A 16,381-nucleotide genomic window follows, 5' to 3' on the forward strand; every position below is an offset into this window, starting at 1 on the left:
TATCAAGGGTCATGTCCTCTGTAAGCTATAATTGCTCCATATCATGCCTAATCACCTCCCTTCAATATTTCTTCGGTCTACCTCTAGCCCGCCTAAAACCATCCATAGCCAGAGTCTCAGACCTCCGCACTGGAGCATTAGGGATCCTCCTCATCACATGCCCGAACCAACGTAGCCTCACTTCTCGCAACTTATCCTCCACCAAGTTAACTCCCACCTTCTTCCAAATAATCTCATTCCTCACCCTATCTTTCCTGGTATGTCCACACATTCATCGCAACATTTGCATCTCTGCCACTTTCACCTTTTGGATGTGGAAGTTCTTAACTGGCCAACACTCCACTCCATACAACATAGCCGTCCGGACTACCACTCTGTAGAACTTACCTTTAAGTTTCAGGGGCACCTTCTTATCACAAAGGATTCCCGAAGCGAGCCTCCACTTCAACCACCCTGCCCCAATACGATGCGTGACATCCTCATCAATCTCACTATTACCATGCATTATGGACCCCAAATACTTGAAACTCTCTCTCTTCTGGATGGCCTGAGATTTTAGCTTCATGACTACTCCATCTTCTTGCGATATATCACTGAACTTACACTCTAAGTACTCCGTCTTGGTTCTATTTAACCGAAAACCTTTAGATTCAAGCATCTGTCTCCAAATCTCCAACTTATCATTAACTCCACCTCAAGTCTCGTTGATCAAAACCACATCATCTGCAAATAACATACACCAGGGCACCTCCCATTGAATATGTCACGTCAAAACATCCATCACCAAGGCAAATAGAAACGGGCTAAGAGTCGACCCCTGGTGCAACCCTATCAAAACTGTGAAGTGCTCCGAATCTTCACCTACTGTCCTCATACGAGTCTTCGCACCATCATACATATCCTGAATCGACCCTAGTGTACGCCACGGGCACCCCTTTAGCCTCTAAATACCTCCACAGAATCTCCCTAGGAATTCTATCATATGTCTTCTCTAGACCAATAAACACCATGTGCAAGTCTTTCTTCCTCTCTCAAAACTGCTCTACTAATCTCCTCACAAGGTGAATGGCCTCAGTGGTAGAGCGACCAGGCATGAAACCGAACTGATTCTCAGAGATCGTCACGATCCTCCTCATCCTCAACTTTACCACCCTTTCCCAAACCTTCATAGTATGACTCAACAACTTAATATCTCCATAGTTGTTACAACTCTGAATGTCTCCCTTGTTCTTATACACTAGAATCATCGTGCTCCACCTCCACACTTCACGCATTTTAGCAGCTCTAAAAATAATGTTAAACAACCTTGTCAACCACTCCAGACCTGCCCCGCTAGTGCTCTTCCAAAAATCGACTGAAATCTCATTTGGCCCTGTCGCCCTACCCCGCCGCATCCTGCGAATAGCTCCCTTGACCTCCTCAACCTCGATACGCCTACAAGAACTATAATTGTGACCCTCCTCAGATATCAACTATAATTGTGACCCTCCTCAGATATCTTTAAGTCTCCCAACACAGAACCTTTTTCCCCCCTGTCGTTCAAAAGTTTATGAAAATAGGACTGCCACCTCTCTCTAATGAGGGTATCCTCAACCAATACTATACCATCCTCTTCTTTGATGCACTTCACTTGGTCAAGGTCACGAGCCCTCCGCTCCCTGGCCTTGACCATCCTCTACAATTTCTTATCTCCGCCTTTCTCCTCTAAAGCTACATATAAACTCTCAAAAGCTGCTGTCTTAACCGTAGTAACTGCTAACTTAGCCTCTCTTCTAGCTACCTTATACTCCTCCTTATTCTTCTGTCTTTCCTCATCATCCTTACTCACTTAGCATAAGCCACCTTCTTAGACTCCACCTTTCTCTTGACCTTTTCGTTTCACCACCAGTCTCCTCGATGTTTGCCAGATCGATCTCTCGAGACACCCAACACCTCTTTAGCTGTCTCCCTAATGCAACTGGTAGTCGTCTCCCACATATTATCCACACCCGCTCTACTCTCCCAAGCCCCCATACTCTTTAACTTCTCTTCCATCTCCAAAGCACTAGCCAAAGTCAAGTTACCCCACTTAATCCTAGGCCATGCCTCGCCACTTCTCTTCTTTTTGCCTTTATTGATAACCAAGTCCATCAGCAACAACCTATGTTGAGTCAAGAGATTCTCGCTAGGTATGACTTTACAGTCTTTACATAGCGCTCTATCCTCTTTTCTAAGAAGCAAAAAGTCTATCTGAGTCTTGGCCACAGAACTACGAAACATAATAAGGTGATCCTCCTTCTTCGAAAAGCTCGAATTTACTATCCACAACCCAAAGGCCCTAGAAAAATCTAACAGAGAAGCTCCTTCTTCATTCCGCTCACCAAACCGAAACCGCCATGCACATCATCATACCCCCTCGACAAAGACCCAATATGCCCATTGAAATCCCCTCCCACGAAAAGCTTCTCAGTGCTCGAGATGCTTCTCACCACCTCATCTACAACCTCCCAGAATTCCTTCTTCTCCTCTTCGTCCAAACCTACTTGCGGGACGTAGACACTAATAACGTTCACCGTAGATCCTCCCATGACCAACTTAATAGAAATCAGTCTATCACTAACTCTCTTTACCTCTACATTAAAAATATTTAGTATTAAAAATAAAATAAATATAATAAATTAAGTTTCTAAACTACATAAATATTAGTGAATATTTATTTTTAGTAATATAAATAAGTATTGTTCGACGCAGCGTAAAACCCAATTTTGTAAGAAACGTGGTACCAAGGTGGCAAGGTACGTTAACTTCGGTCAAAGTGGCGAAATTTAAGTTCCCTTGTAAGGCCGCACGTGTCCAATATTACAGTTTAAACCGCCATCTCCATCTGATCTCAACTATACCTATACTTGAAAAATAAATACTAATAATAGTCACTCGACAGGCTGGATTGTACACATTAATTCTGTATTTCCCCTTTATCCTTACTAATTTGTCAATAATATTTCAGATCTAGTACGAGTAAGAGGTGTAAGAAAAATGGGGAGGATGGATTATTTGGCTATGAAGACTGATGAAGATACTAACAGATTGATTAATGAAGATCTTAATGAGCTCAAATTAGCTGCTAAGAAGCTACTTGATCATGCCACTAAACTTGGTGGTCTTGGATTTGGTACTTCTTTACTCAAATGGTTTGCCTCATTTGCTGCCATGTAATGTCCAAACTCCTTTTTTTCTTTCTTTCTTTTATTCTTTGCTTGTAATGATAAATAGTAATGTCATCTGTTTATAATTTCTGATTAACGAAAAGTTAGAAACTTATTGTAAAGAAGTTTTTTTAGTCTTCTTATGTCTATTACATTGAGGAAACTGTGCTTTGCGACATTAGATTCTTTTTTTTTTCCTTTCCCAGTGGACTTTTGACGTGAATAGCTAGCTTGATATTTTTTCCTTTTGATTTTGAGGTTTTCAATTCGATAAGTGATAACGAGGGGAAAATCATATTGTCTTTATCACTTTCTGAAGAATACCAGAAGTTACTTTTACTAATTTGGTTTCTCTTCGAATAATGTTTAATTTATGCTTAATACATCAGTAACTATGACCTGTTCCAATTGAGCACCTAATCACATTTTAAAGTATTCCAATTAGATATGGTTATTTTGGAAAAAGTTTTGTGCGTATTAGCAAGAGTCTATTGAGTAGTTAAGTTGACCACATAAAATATACCATCTCCTTTAATTATATGCATTCATCTTAGTAAGTCGTAAACCCAGACGTTTTCTAACCAAGGTTGATGCGTAAAATTAAAGGAGAGAGGATATTTTATGTGGTTAACTTAACTAGCTAATAGGCTCTTGAGACCATGAGGATTTTTTTTCAAAATGTGAATCAGATGTGTCTAATTGGAATAATTTATCATGTGTTCAGGTTTTCAATTGGAACACAAGTAGTTCGAGTGTCTAAATGAAATTTGCTGGCAAGTTTAAGGGACTGGCTATGTATTAAGCCTTAGTTTGTTAAGCTTTGTAAGACAATGAGAAGAGCGCAACATGTGATGAGTGGATTAGGCGCATAGTTACAAATTAGAACTCTCTCACAGGCAAAAGCAATATGTGCATTATAGGATTTATCCTATATGTTTAAATATTTTTACTTTTCTCTCTCGGCTCCTTGCCCAAATATCTTCTCAAATCCCTCAAATTCATCGATCTATTGAAGATATTTGCCCAAAATCGTCAAATTTCTTGCTCACTCAACTCAGTTAGCATATCAACCTAGAACCTAGAATATAGTGATGGTAGGAGTTTTAGTGGGTTAATTATGAGAGTTTTTTAATGGTGGATTAATTCGAGTTTTTTAACGGAGGGTAAATTGAGTGAGCTGTTGTCATTTAATGCTAATTCCTATGGCTCTTTCATGCTTGTTTCCTGCAATGTGCTACTTATAGGGATTGCTGGTATGTTGTTCTACTCTTTATTCGCGTCTTTTTTAACATTTCCCGGGTTCAATTAGCAATAGATACTTGATCTGATAAGTAGAGTACAATAGAGATTTCAGGTTGTAGGAACTCTTTAGCTGTACATATGATTTTCATAGTTCATAGCAAAATGCCATTTGTAGTGTCAGCCGGGAGAACTTTATTAATTCGTTTCTTGCGATAGAGTCTAACAAAGTAAAATTCAGCGTGATGACCTAAAACGTTCATCGCGCTGAATAGATTGCCCATAGTTACTCATTGAAAGGGTAATACATTTTGAAAGCCATATGTGAGAAGTTTCCCAAATGTGCTTCTCGGAGGAAGGAGGAGTACTAACTTAGAAGGAATCTGAATTGAGATGGTGGATAAATCAAAAATCTCTTTTATTTTCTCTACAAACAAAGATAATGGCAAATTTCAGATATATTAGGATAAGTGGAATTGAGGAGACAGAGAAATGTTAGTGTCTACATTGTTGGTCAAGTCATTTTTCTGTAGATGGTGAAGATGGATTAGAACACTTACTAACTTCTTAGCTACAACATCAAGAAAGAAGATTTCCTCTAGCTCATATACATTCGTTTAACAGGATTCAACACTTATCACTTATAATTGACTCTTTATGATCTTTATGTGAAGAATTTTCTACAGCAAGAGTCCTATTGATGCAATTAGGAACTGCTGACTCTTTATGATCACTGCTGTGCTTTACTATGTGCTTGTGTGGTATCTCGTGTCTTGAGCCGGGGGTCTATCGGAAACAGCCTTTCTACTTCTTCAGAGGTAGAGGTATGGACTGCGTACATCTTACCCCCCCCAGACCCCACTAGGTGGGAATACACTGGGTTTGTTGTTGTTGTTGTTGTTTCTCTGGCTGGATGAAAGTTTGTATGGCTTATTAGTGTCCATATTTCAACTCAATGATCTTATTCGAACTTGGTGCAGCTTGAATGTGGACTACCATTTTAGTTTTCGTTTTTCTTTTTCCTGATTTTGGGGGTCATCCTGTTTAGCTGCTCTAATTTGGTATAAAGCTTGATATCATATCTATAACCTCTCATATTCAATGCTTTTGCTTTTACATTACCAACCCTGAGCTAATTTACTTGGCTTTTAACATATTATGAAGAGATTAGTAGTTAGCACCAACTCATTGCCCCATAGATTTTCCTAAGATAAGGTTGTCTTTCTTCTTCTTTCTCCTATCTATTTTTCCTCATGTTGTGTCTATTCATTTAAATCACAGAGAAGTTGTCTACTTCAAAAATAAATGCGTAAGTCCAGGCTAAATTTTCTTGTTATCTATTTAAAATGGGAAAAGACATCCCAAGTGTTGACCTGCATTTCTTGACAAAGTTTTCATCCTAAACATAAACACACTGCATCAGAAAATCTTCATCTTCGATCTCCCTTTGCAATGCCATAGTGAAGTTTAAGGCTTTCTCTTGACATCTCAGTTGGTGCAGTGGAACTCCAAATCACCAACTCTAAATCTTGAATTCACCTTTACATGGACATGGGGATGTCTATTGATTTAATGGTGTAGGGAATCTTGGAAGTCGCTCTTTTTTCTGGTTCTTCAACTTTTATGTGTCGAAAATGTTCTGCAGACAATAGATATTGCAACGTCATTCCAATTAATTTTTAGTATGCCTAAAGGAAGACATCAGGTAAGTTAGTGTAAAACGTTGTTACTTTGCAAAGCTCAACTATGGTAATATGCTTGCCTGGACCATACCCAAAACAAAGTTAAGTAACCCAGTATGTCCTTGTGAAAGAGCAAGCTCTCTCTCATACTCGATATTGTGTAGTCCCATTAGAGAACATGACATGACACTAATGTTTGTCTAGCAACGAAGTATAGCTTCTATGGCATAAATGTGCAGGTGCACCAAATTAAAAATTCTACTTAATTGACTTCTGTTTTGATAACATGAGCCATTAAGATTTGTATGATTTTCTAAGCATTACTTCTTGCTCTTTCTCTTCTCAACCATTTCGTTACTCAACCTTTACTCTCTCTGCTTTCTACCTGTTGTAAGAAGCCGCCTCTCTATGCTTGATGTATAATGTTCTTGCTTTGTTTTATATGCTTCACTTGTATTCTTGAATTAAAAAAAAAAAGTTATTATATGTGTTAAGCTTTTAGATGAAGTGATTCAATCAATTGAATAAGTATATTTTGATGGTGTAAAGGTAGCTGGTGAAATGTGATTCATCTTTGTGGAATGTGGTCCGTTTGCTGGTTGCAAGTTCTTTAAATGCTTTAGTTTATTTCATAGTCAAACAGGTTTGTAAAGAACCTAGAGTTTACACCTTTTTCTTGGTGGATTTTGTAATAACCAGTTGATCAAATATCATCTGCAGTTATTTGCTGATACTGGACCGGACAAACTGGAAAACAAATATGCTGACTGGACTTCTAGTCCCATATATTTTCTTCAGTTTCCCTTCAGTGTTATTCCACTTCTTCAGGTAAACTTTCCTTGTTTGGTGCTATTTAATATCTCCTTGCTTCTTTGTCTTCAAGGATATTCTCTTATCTCTAGATTGCTACCTGATTCAAAGAGGTTCTTTCCTTCATTCATCAATTATCGTTTTTGATCTCCAGAGGAGAGGTTGGGAAATGGATTGCTTTCGTTGCAGTCGTACTCAGGCTTTTCTTCCCACGACATTTTCCAGGTACGAACATTAGCTTTTGATTTATATGCTGAAAGTAACCTATTGGTTATCGTTTTTGGCTTTCTGCAATTAAGTTCTTTTGCTTGTAATCCAAACCTTTTCCGCCAACTCTTTCTTAATATTCCAAAAACAATTGGAAATGCTTTCCGGCAAGTAATATGCACCCCAAATTTATTAGCATAACATTTGATGGATCATGGAAGATATATGTCTCTTAATTTTAATTTATTAGTATGCTTTTTGAAACTCCGAGCTTCACACAGATGAGATACTAGCCCAGCCACCAAAACCAGTAATCATAAACTGGTTTATTCATATTACCAGCACTCTCCTTTCTGCAAATATGTGCATGTTTACCATTGGAGAATGGTAAACACAGATGAGTGCTTCACTAGTAATTTTAGAGATATTATTGAAGGTTTTAGCGAATTTGTAGCATAGCCGCCTGGGAACGGTCACGCGGATTGTTTTTGTTGATATTTTGCTTTCCTTGGGTAGATTTTTATGTGTAGACTGAAGCATAAAACACGATTTGTATATAGTGATAATATCTTCACACTTTCTTGAGCCGGGGGTCTATTGGAAACAGCCTCTCTACTTCTTCGGAGGTAGCGGTATGGACTGCGTACATCTTACCCTCCCCAGACCCCACTTTGTGGGAACACACTGGGTTTGTTGTTGTTGTTGTTATCTTCACACTCTTGACCTCTTAGTGATAAACTCAAATGTAGTTTCTCCCAAAATATTTTGAGCATTAGCTTCAACAAGTCTATTTACACCCTCGGGCATAAACATAGATGGTGGAAAGACTAGCAAGACTTCTTCAAGTTCCTTTGTGAATCTAGCTGGTCAATGTCTACTTTAATAATGCTCTAGGGTGTGGTTTGGTGGTCTGGGAAGGGCAAAATATCCCAGGAGAACAGGGTTCAAATCTAGCAGACTAAAACTTAGTATTAGGTTCTTTCCATTTTGCATGAGTCTTGGTAGGCTGGAGTTATCCATTACCTCTGCTGGTGGGAAAAGCAAGTACCCGATGGATTAGTTGATGTGCCCACTTGCTGGTTTGTACATTTCTCTTTCTATAGTGCACACATCAAAACACGCATGGAGGCAAAACTAGAGCAAGTTCTATGAATTTAACTGAACCTATTGCTTTTGGTAAAAAATATGTTTATATAAAGGGGGGCAGCTCAGTGCACGAAATCCCACTATGCGTGGGGTAGGTCCGGAGAAAGGCTGGACCACGAGGTCTATTGTACGCAGTCTTAGTGTGCATTTATGCAAGTGGTTGTTTCCACAACTTGAATCCAGGACCTCATATGGTCACAAGGCTGAATGTCACACTCATTCGGAACCCACTAATTCTTAATCTTAAAATTGTGTATGTATAAATATCTACTTCAAATTATGCTACCAAGGTATGCTCAAGTCATAGATATATGCTAATCCTTCTTTACAATGTTGTCCGTAAAATTCAGACTGGTTGGAGATGCCTGGTTCACTAATCCTACTCCTAGTGGTTGCACCCAACCTCTTTGCCCACACTTTCAGAGACAGTTGGGTTGGCACTGTGATATGTCTTTTGATTGGCTGTTATCTCCTCCAAGAGCACATCAGAGCCTCTGGTGGATTCAGAAATTCCTTGACACAAAGCAATGGTATATCTAACACAGTTGGTATAATCCTTCTGTTGGTCTACCCAATCTGGGCTCTGGTACTACGAGCCGTTTGATGAACTTTGGCTGCAAAATGATCTGTGTGTTTTTACTATTAGAACGATGAATAAAATGGTTTTATGTTGGGCGTGGTTTAAACATTTCTGGTTAAGTGATTATGTACTTTTGACATATAAAGTACTTATGATTGATGTAATTTGTAAAGTTATCTTCACACGTTTAACGCTTGCAGACTATGAACTTGGAAAGGTGACAATTATAACTTTTATATGGCCAATCGAACACTAGATTGGTCATGTTGAGATTATATTTCTTCCAAACATTGTATGGGACAACTAATTTCATATTTCATAATTTTAGTAAAAATGGTGGGATAAATAATATCGAGATAAATTAATCCTCTACTCAAATGGCAGTATACAATTATTATACATTTTATTTCAAAATTATTATTCTCTAATCCTTGACAAGGGACCTTTGATCTATTATTTTACGTGATTGACACCCCTTGCTTGGGTCAATTCCTCTTGCGCAAATCCAAACTTTTTACTTATGTTGCTAGTCATGAAAATGTTCGATCCATTTTTTGGTTTAAACACGTGTTTGAGCGATCAAATTGTTATGAGTCAGCGTTAAGGTTCAGATAATTAGACTATTTTTACACATCAACGTACTTTTTGTTTTTCTTTTTCACCTTATTTTTGTTATATGGGACTCATTTGGCTCGAAAATTAGCATGTTGAGTTTGCTCTAAATTTCAAATTTACCATTAATTGTGATTACATGCTATTTAAGAACTTTTCATCACTTTGTGTTTTGCGATTCAAATCTTAGAAGAAATATGCTAAAAATGTTTTTGTTTTTTGATCTTCTTAAGCTTTGGTTAACAAATTTTACTCAATAATTGTGTTGGTGGAAGATCGCATTAGAAATAATCATACAATCTGTGTGGGAGGTACATTTAAGGGGGAAAAAATTCAGATTTATCCTAAACTTTGAAAAATTGGCTAATTATGTCGTTTGTCATACTTTGGGGTCATATTTACCCTTGTCGTCATGCTTTAGGGCTAATTTTATCTTTTACTTTGAAAAATTAGCTAAATATACCTTTCGTCATACTTTAGTGTCAATTTTACATCAATGTTACACTTTGGAGTTAAATTTACCCTTGTTATTAAAAAATTTTCACATGGACTCTTTCTTTAATAGAAAAACTCAAATCAACGTCAAATGCCCTATTTAAAAAAAAAAAAGATAAAATGTTCTAAAACCCCCCCAATCTATACTCAAAATTTCAACTACACACTCCAACTTTACGGGAGTCCTATGACTCCCCTAAACCTTTTATATCCTATATTATTTAGCCCTTTAAATGTTGAACTGTCCACTTAAACCAGATATATGCACTTGTTTAATTACACACGCCTCACCCACTTTTCTCTTTTAATTTTCCTTCTTAAAGTGGACCCCACTTCTTCACCTCTCTTCTTCACCCTTCCTTTTGGGAAGAACAATTTTTTTTTTTAACTTACTTTCAGATGGATGAAAACTTTAAAGATCATTGTTGATTTATTTTTTGATATATATTTTCACCTAATATTATCAAAATATTAGAGGCATTTCGATGAGCCTCTAATGTATATTTTCACTAATTTTTTAGCTTCTTGAAAAAATTAGTTACAAAGTTTGATTTTCATCTACAGAGAAGAAATCCTCAGATATGAAATGTTTGATTGGGCGAATAGATGTCAATTTCAACATACATTTAGATTCTACAAACAGAGATCATTATTTGAGGCCAAAGATTTCGACCTAAAAGATTCAATTTCATCTTATCAAATTGGTAAACATGGGAATCATTGACACCATTCGTTGAGGTAAAAAAAAAGTTGGGAAAATTGGGCATCAGTGGTGGTGTTAACACTTCTGCATGTGTAAAGTTTGGAGATTGTTGCATAGCCTTACATGGACTCCACTTTGAGTCCTAAGTTTGAAATTGAAGAAGATTACAAACTTAAAATCTTCAAATTTTAGAGTGAAAACTACAGTTAAAAGGCTTGACAACTAAATCCAAGCTTCAATCTTTGAAAAATAAAGGAAAAGGCAAGAAAAAGAAAGATATTCTAGGAGAAAATGGTTGAGAAATTAGGAATATTTAATTGGAAAACAAAAAACACATAGGAGCCTTAATATGGACTGATTTGGACTGTCACGTGTATATTTAAAAAAAATAAAGCGTTGGATATTAGATTTACGCGTCCAGAGGAGGTGTTTTTACCTTCTGTGACAAGTTAGTGTTTAAGGGTCAAATAATAAAGAAAATAAAAAGTTTGGGGGGTGTCATAGGACCCCCGTGAAGTATAAGTATGTAGTTGGAATTTGATCGATAGGTTAGTGTAATGACCCTTTAGGTCATTTTCCATATTTATGCTTCTCTTCACTGTTTGAGCTTTTTCATAGCTGCCTCAAGTCATTTATGACTTGCTGGGAATGACGGTTCAGTTACCGGGCAGTTCATTTAGTTTTAGAGACAATTCCCTGTTTTGAAGTCTTCGCTGGTTTCAAATGGCCACCGAGTGAACTTCAGTGAAATAATCTCGGATGTAAATTTTGACTACACCAGTAGATTTAGAATATCAATTTTAGTCTAGGTAGACCTTTTGTTCGAGTCCCAATGAACCCGAGCTCATTTTGACCTATTGGTCGGAAAGTTAAAAATTGGAAAGAATGGGTGTAGGACTCATATTTGATTGAAACGACCTTATATGGAAAATTCAACTTTGCCATCGCATTCGGAACATCGAATTTAGGCTAGGGAATCCCTTGGTTCAGGTCCCAAGGCTCCCGAACTTATTTTGGGCTATTGAGCAGATTTTATAAAAAAGTGATAAAACTATAGGTGTAGGCCCCACTTTTTGCTTAAATGATCTTCTATGAATGTTTTGATGATCCTAATGGATTTTAAATGTTGGTTACACTCAAAATTCACTATTGGATCATGCTATTTGGATTCCAGATGAGTTTTGAGGGTCAAAAACTTATTTTTGAGTTTGATGTCATCTGGTGCAACCGCAATCGCGGCCAAGAGTGTGAGATCTTGGGAGCGCGATCGCAGCCTGTATGACCGCGATAGTGGCATCTCTTTACCTGTAGGGTCTATATAAAGGTTCCAAGATGCGTTTGGGGCATTTCCCCTTCACCATTTAGACCTAGAAACCCCAAAATGAGTGTAATAACTCAAAATTGATCATAGAGGGTGACTTGGGAGCTTAATTATCTTCAAGATTAAGGTAAGAATTCCTTGAATTCATGCTTGAATTTCTTAGTTTGACCCAAAACCCCAATTTAGCTTAGGGCTTGATTTCTTGCCCAAGGTATGCTAAGTTTTCACCCATTCTTTAAGGGTTATGATTCCTTATTCATGTGTGAACATTGAGTTGGTCTCGAAAACTCATTTTCCCTATGCAGTTATTTACTTGGGGGTTTTGGTGTTGTTTTTGGACCCGAAGCACAATAGTGTAATATGAGTATCATTAGACTCGTATTGATGGGTAGATTATGGTTTTGATAGTGTGATGTCATTTTGAGGATTATAAAGTGAAGACGAGCATGTGGTGCATGAAGTGAGGTTTTGCGGTTTGGCTTTGAGGTAGGCTTCTGTATAGTTTTTTTTCATAGATGATGAGTGATATATGTTGCATGCGAATATGGATGTTAGGCTTGATTATGAGTAGGATAACTTGGCCTTGATTGTTGATGTTTTGGGGATTAGATGAGGGTTGTGGACTCGTAAGATGGCATGTATATAACCCTTTTTGTATCCTATTGCCTTCCCTCTTTAGTTTAGATCAGTTATAACATGAATATGATATAATGCTATGTTTGGAGTATAGTTTTAGTATTTGAAGCATGATTTGGATATTTAACCTTATTGGGCTAGTGTGGTAGTCTTGAAACCGTAAATTGGGTAGAGTTGACTTGAGTACCCTCGTTTCTAGTCGAAGTTGCTATCTTAGGCTTGAATATGGCTTAATTGACATTTAGAAGATGAACTAGATACCTTAGCCTAGTTTAGGGCATAGTATGCCTGATTATGGAAATTGTGGATTAGAAGTGGGATCGTTCGGTCCACTTAGGCCTAAGCTTGTGTTAAGTCTTGTGGACTTAGTTACGGATGTTAGACATATATGAGGCTAGTAAACCTTAGAATAAGGTTACTTCATAACTTGGTAACTTGTATTGACGTTCCCGAATTGTGACTTTTGAGTTATGATTATGATACTCCTTGTGGAAGTGATATTAGGCATTTAGAGATGATATTCCTTCTAGATACGTTATGTGGCCTATAGAGATATTATTTTCTCTTAGACTTGATGATTGTCCTATAGAGATGTTATTTTCTCTTAGACTTGATGATTGGCCTATAGAGTTGATATTTCCTTTAGTCATGATTGTTGGACCTATAGAGACAATGTTTCTCTTGGATATATAAATTGGCCTGGAGAAGTGATATTCCTCGTAGTCATGATGCATGACCTATTGATATAAGATATCCTATAGATGATTACATGTCTATCTATATTATATTTTCTAGATGTGAGATGTCGCATGCGTGAGAGATGCTTACATACTTATTGATATCATGCCTCCTATATGTGAGATACCTCATATATGTGAGATGATTAGAGATATGCTATGGATTACAAATATGATTATTGATATGAGTTTCGAATATAATATGGGCCTAAGGCTGTGATTATAATGTTGAGATTATTCCAAATAAATTAATGGGCCAAGGGTCGCGTTATGACATTGATTGAATATCCGAGAAGTTGTTTGTCATTATAAATAATGTGATTACAGTTTATGAATATGAATATATATATATTTGTATACATATCTCTCCAGTATGGGATGAAGGAAGATGCGGTATAATGCTTATTATTCCACTGATTGAATACTGGTGAAGGCATGCATAGATTTGGTACATTCATGATTATTATATTGGTAATTGATGTGATTCTAGTTGAAATACGATCTTATGACTATTCTTTCTAATTAAGGATTAAGCTAAGTGGTAGCTAGATGTCTTTTAGGTGGCTATAGTACTTGATGGCTAGAAATCTAATGTACTAGTTAATGAACCTTGCTTAGTTGAGATATGGTAATTAGCGGTGATTGATACATGGATAATAATGATGTTGAATAGTTGATAAACAAGGATTAGTTGGTAAATGATGGTTAGTTAATGAAGGATGTTACTTAATAAAGAATGGTTAGATGATAAATGGTAAATTGTTGACTATTAATGATTAACGGATATAGTATGATTAGTTGGTACTAATGAATGGTGGATAAATGACAGTTTTGATCTAGTGATGAGCCTTGACAAGATGTTAGATGTTGGCTATTTAATAAATAGTGGTTAGTTGTTATTCCGTGAGTAAGGATAATGTTTAGGCTAATAACTAAAGGTTATATGTTTACTAGTGAACTAGTGATTCTATTATAATAAGTGTTGATTAACTAATAACGAGTAGTCTAGAAGTATTGACTAGATGGATATTCTATGGTGATATGTCTATGTTTATGAGTATTTTAGTGTATCTTATTTGGTTATGGTAATTGTGATGATGTTGATACCCGACAAGGCCGGAGGATACTATTGTTATGATATTGATACCCGTCAAGGCCGGAGGTTATATTGATAATATATTGATACCCGGCAAGGACGGAGGATATATTGATGATATATTGATACCCGGCAAGGCCGGAGGATACTATTGATGATGTGTTGATACCCGACAAGGCCAGAGGTTGATTATGATAATGATAGTCCTGGTGAGGACAATTATGATGAGTTGTGATATTGATTGTGTACTTTGCATTCATTCTTGTATGCACATTGCCTATCACCAGTATGCACCTATGTCTATCAGCCGGTATGGGATAGTTGCATAGATATGGGTGAAGAATATGCCTTGTGTTATTGTATGTTGATTGAACCTTTCGAGCCTGGGGCGGTGGGTGTACGCATAGGCTCGGCTAGGTATTTGGTTGTCTGAAGTAGCCGATTATTCACGCCATTATTGATATTGTTGTTATCATTGTTATGATCATTATTATGGCTAGTTTATGACGGATTAGTCTTTAATCCGGTATCGAAAGTTGAGGTATGTCTTCGGCATTTCCTATCTTATGATTGCATTATTATGCACGATTATTTCATGTCTAGCCATGTAGATTAAAAATCCCGAGTATGATAGTATTTAAATCCTGATAAGTGTTATAATGAGGTCTTAAATAAGAATATGATGATATAGGTTATGCTTTGAGATGACCTCGTGTTTATATGTATATATACTTATATATATCTAGTTATATAAAGCTATGATACTACCGTATATCCCTCTCTTCGTTGTTCATGTTGTATGGTCATTTCTTCGACTTGTATACTACTACATATATTTTTATTTCACTCTTTATTCGTATATTGACCTGGGATATACTGTATAGCATTGACGTATATTGAATGTAGCTAGAATAGAATAGTTCGCCCTGGTACTTCCTTAGTTTTATTATGTTACACTCTTGGACATGAATAGGATAGTTGTTCCCCATTGTCTCATTGACCTGTCATGTGATTTCTGGACTCTTGGGTGTAGTTTCTTTTTTGCTTATATGTTGTATATATCTGCTTTATCTTTGGAGCTCAGTTAGCAGTAACCTACTGAGTACCATTCGTTTGGTACTCATACTATACTTCTGCAGCTTGCAGATCATAGTACGGGGTATCGCCGTTAATGTGTGCATTATGCGGAGTAGCTCTGGTTCAGAGACTTAGAGTGATCTCCCAGCGTTCAGAGTATTACTTATCTCTCTCTTATGTATTAGACTAGTGTCACGAGCTCATTTTTCACTGTGTCAGCGACACATAATTTTGCCTGTGCGGCACCCATGGTTTTTCCTTATTTCCCAGGTCTTTAGCACGATCCTATGCCTGTGGGAAGCTCGCCTTAGAGGTTTGCTCCCTTTGGTGCCGCCCTATCAACATATTGCCAGTCATGGCCGACGTATAAGCAACTTTTGTGGCACACCTTCAATCCTTGGATCTCATCCATATGCGCTCCTGGGGATAGCTACGGACATACTCGTCCCTTGCCTGGGCCTAAGCATCACCATCACATACACGGTCTTATCCTCAAGCTTGACATCGCCTCGTGCATGTACACTTGGCCTTTGCTTCGCTCGAGTAGGGCAACCCTCAATCCTTGGCCTTAGTCACAAGAGTATTTCTTTTATACGCCCTCTCATGTCTTATGGCATAGCCAAACATAGCCCGCACAACTTGCATCCAACTTTCATAGCACAACGTCGCCCCACAACTACGCGTCTAGGCCAACGAACTCTTGCTCGCTTGGTTGAACCTTGGCCAAGCTCACAAGTCAGCTCACGAGTCTCTTGGGGAGAGTATCTCGATTGCTTTATCATCTTGGAGGTATCCTTCAATCACTTAGATAGCCCGCGGGGCTTGTCGGTTCATATAGCCAACCTCTAGCCTTGT

At 37.5% G+C, this 16,381-nt stretch overlaps 1 protein-coding gene across 1 annotated transcript; it reads left to right on the top strand.

Moving 5' to 3' along the window:
* Positions 1-2,837: 2,837 nt before the first annotated feature.
* Positions 2,838-9,137, top strand: LOC107858687 (cold-regulated 413 plasma membrane protein 2). The gene is made up of 4 exons (XM_016703444.2): positions 2,838-3,191; positions 6,827-6,934; positions 7,071-7,141; positions 8,620-9,137. The coding sequence occupies exons 1-4, from the start codon at positions 3,016-3,018 to the stop codon at positions 8,871-8,873; spliced, it is 609 nt and encodes a 202-aa protein (XP_016558930.1). The 5' UTR covers positions 2,838-3,015; the 3' UTR covers positions 8,874-9,137.
* The last annotated feature ends 7,244 nt before the right edge of the window (positions 9,138-16,381 follow it).

Source organism: Capsicum annuum, unplaced genomic scaffold (genome assembly GCF_002878395.1).
Source record: "Capsicum annuum cultivar UCD-10X-F1 unplaced genomic scaffold, UCD10Xv1.1 ctg83390, whole genome shotgun sequence".
Lineage (NCBI taxonomy): Eukaryota > Viridiplantae > Streptophyta > Magnoliopsida > Solanales > Solanaceae > Capsicum > Capsicum annuum.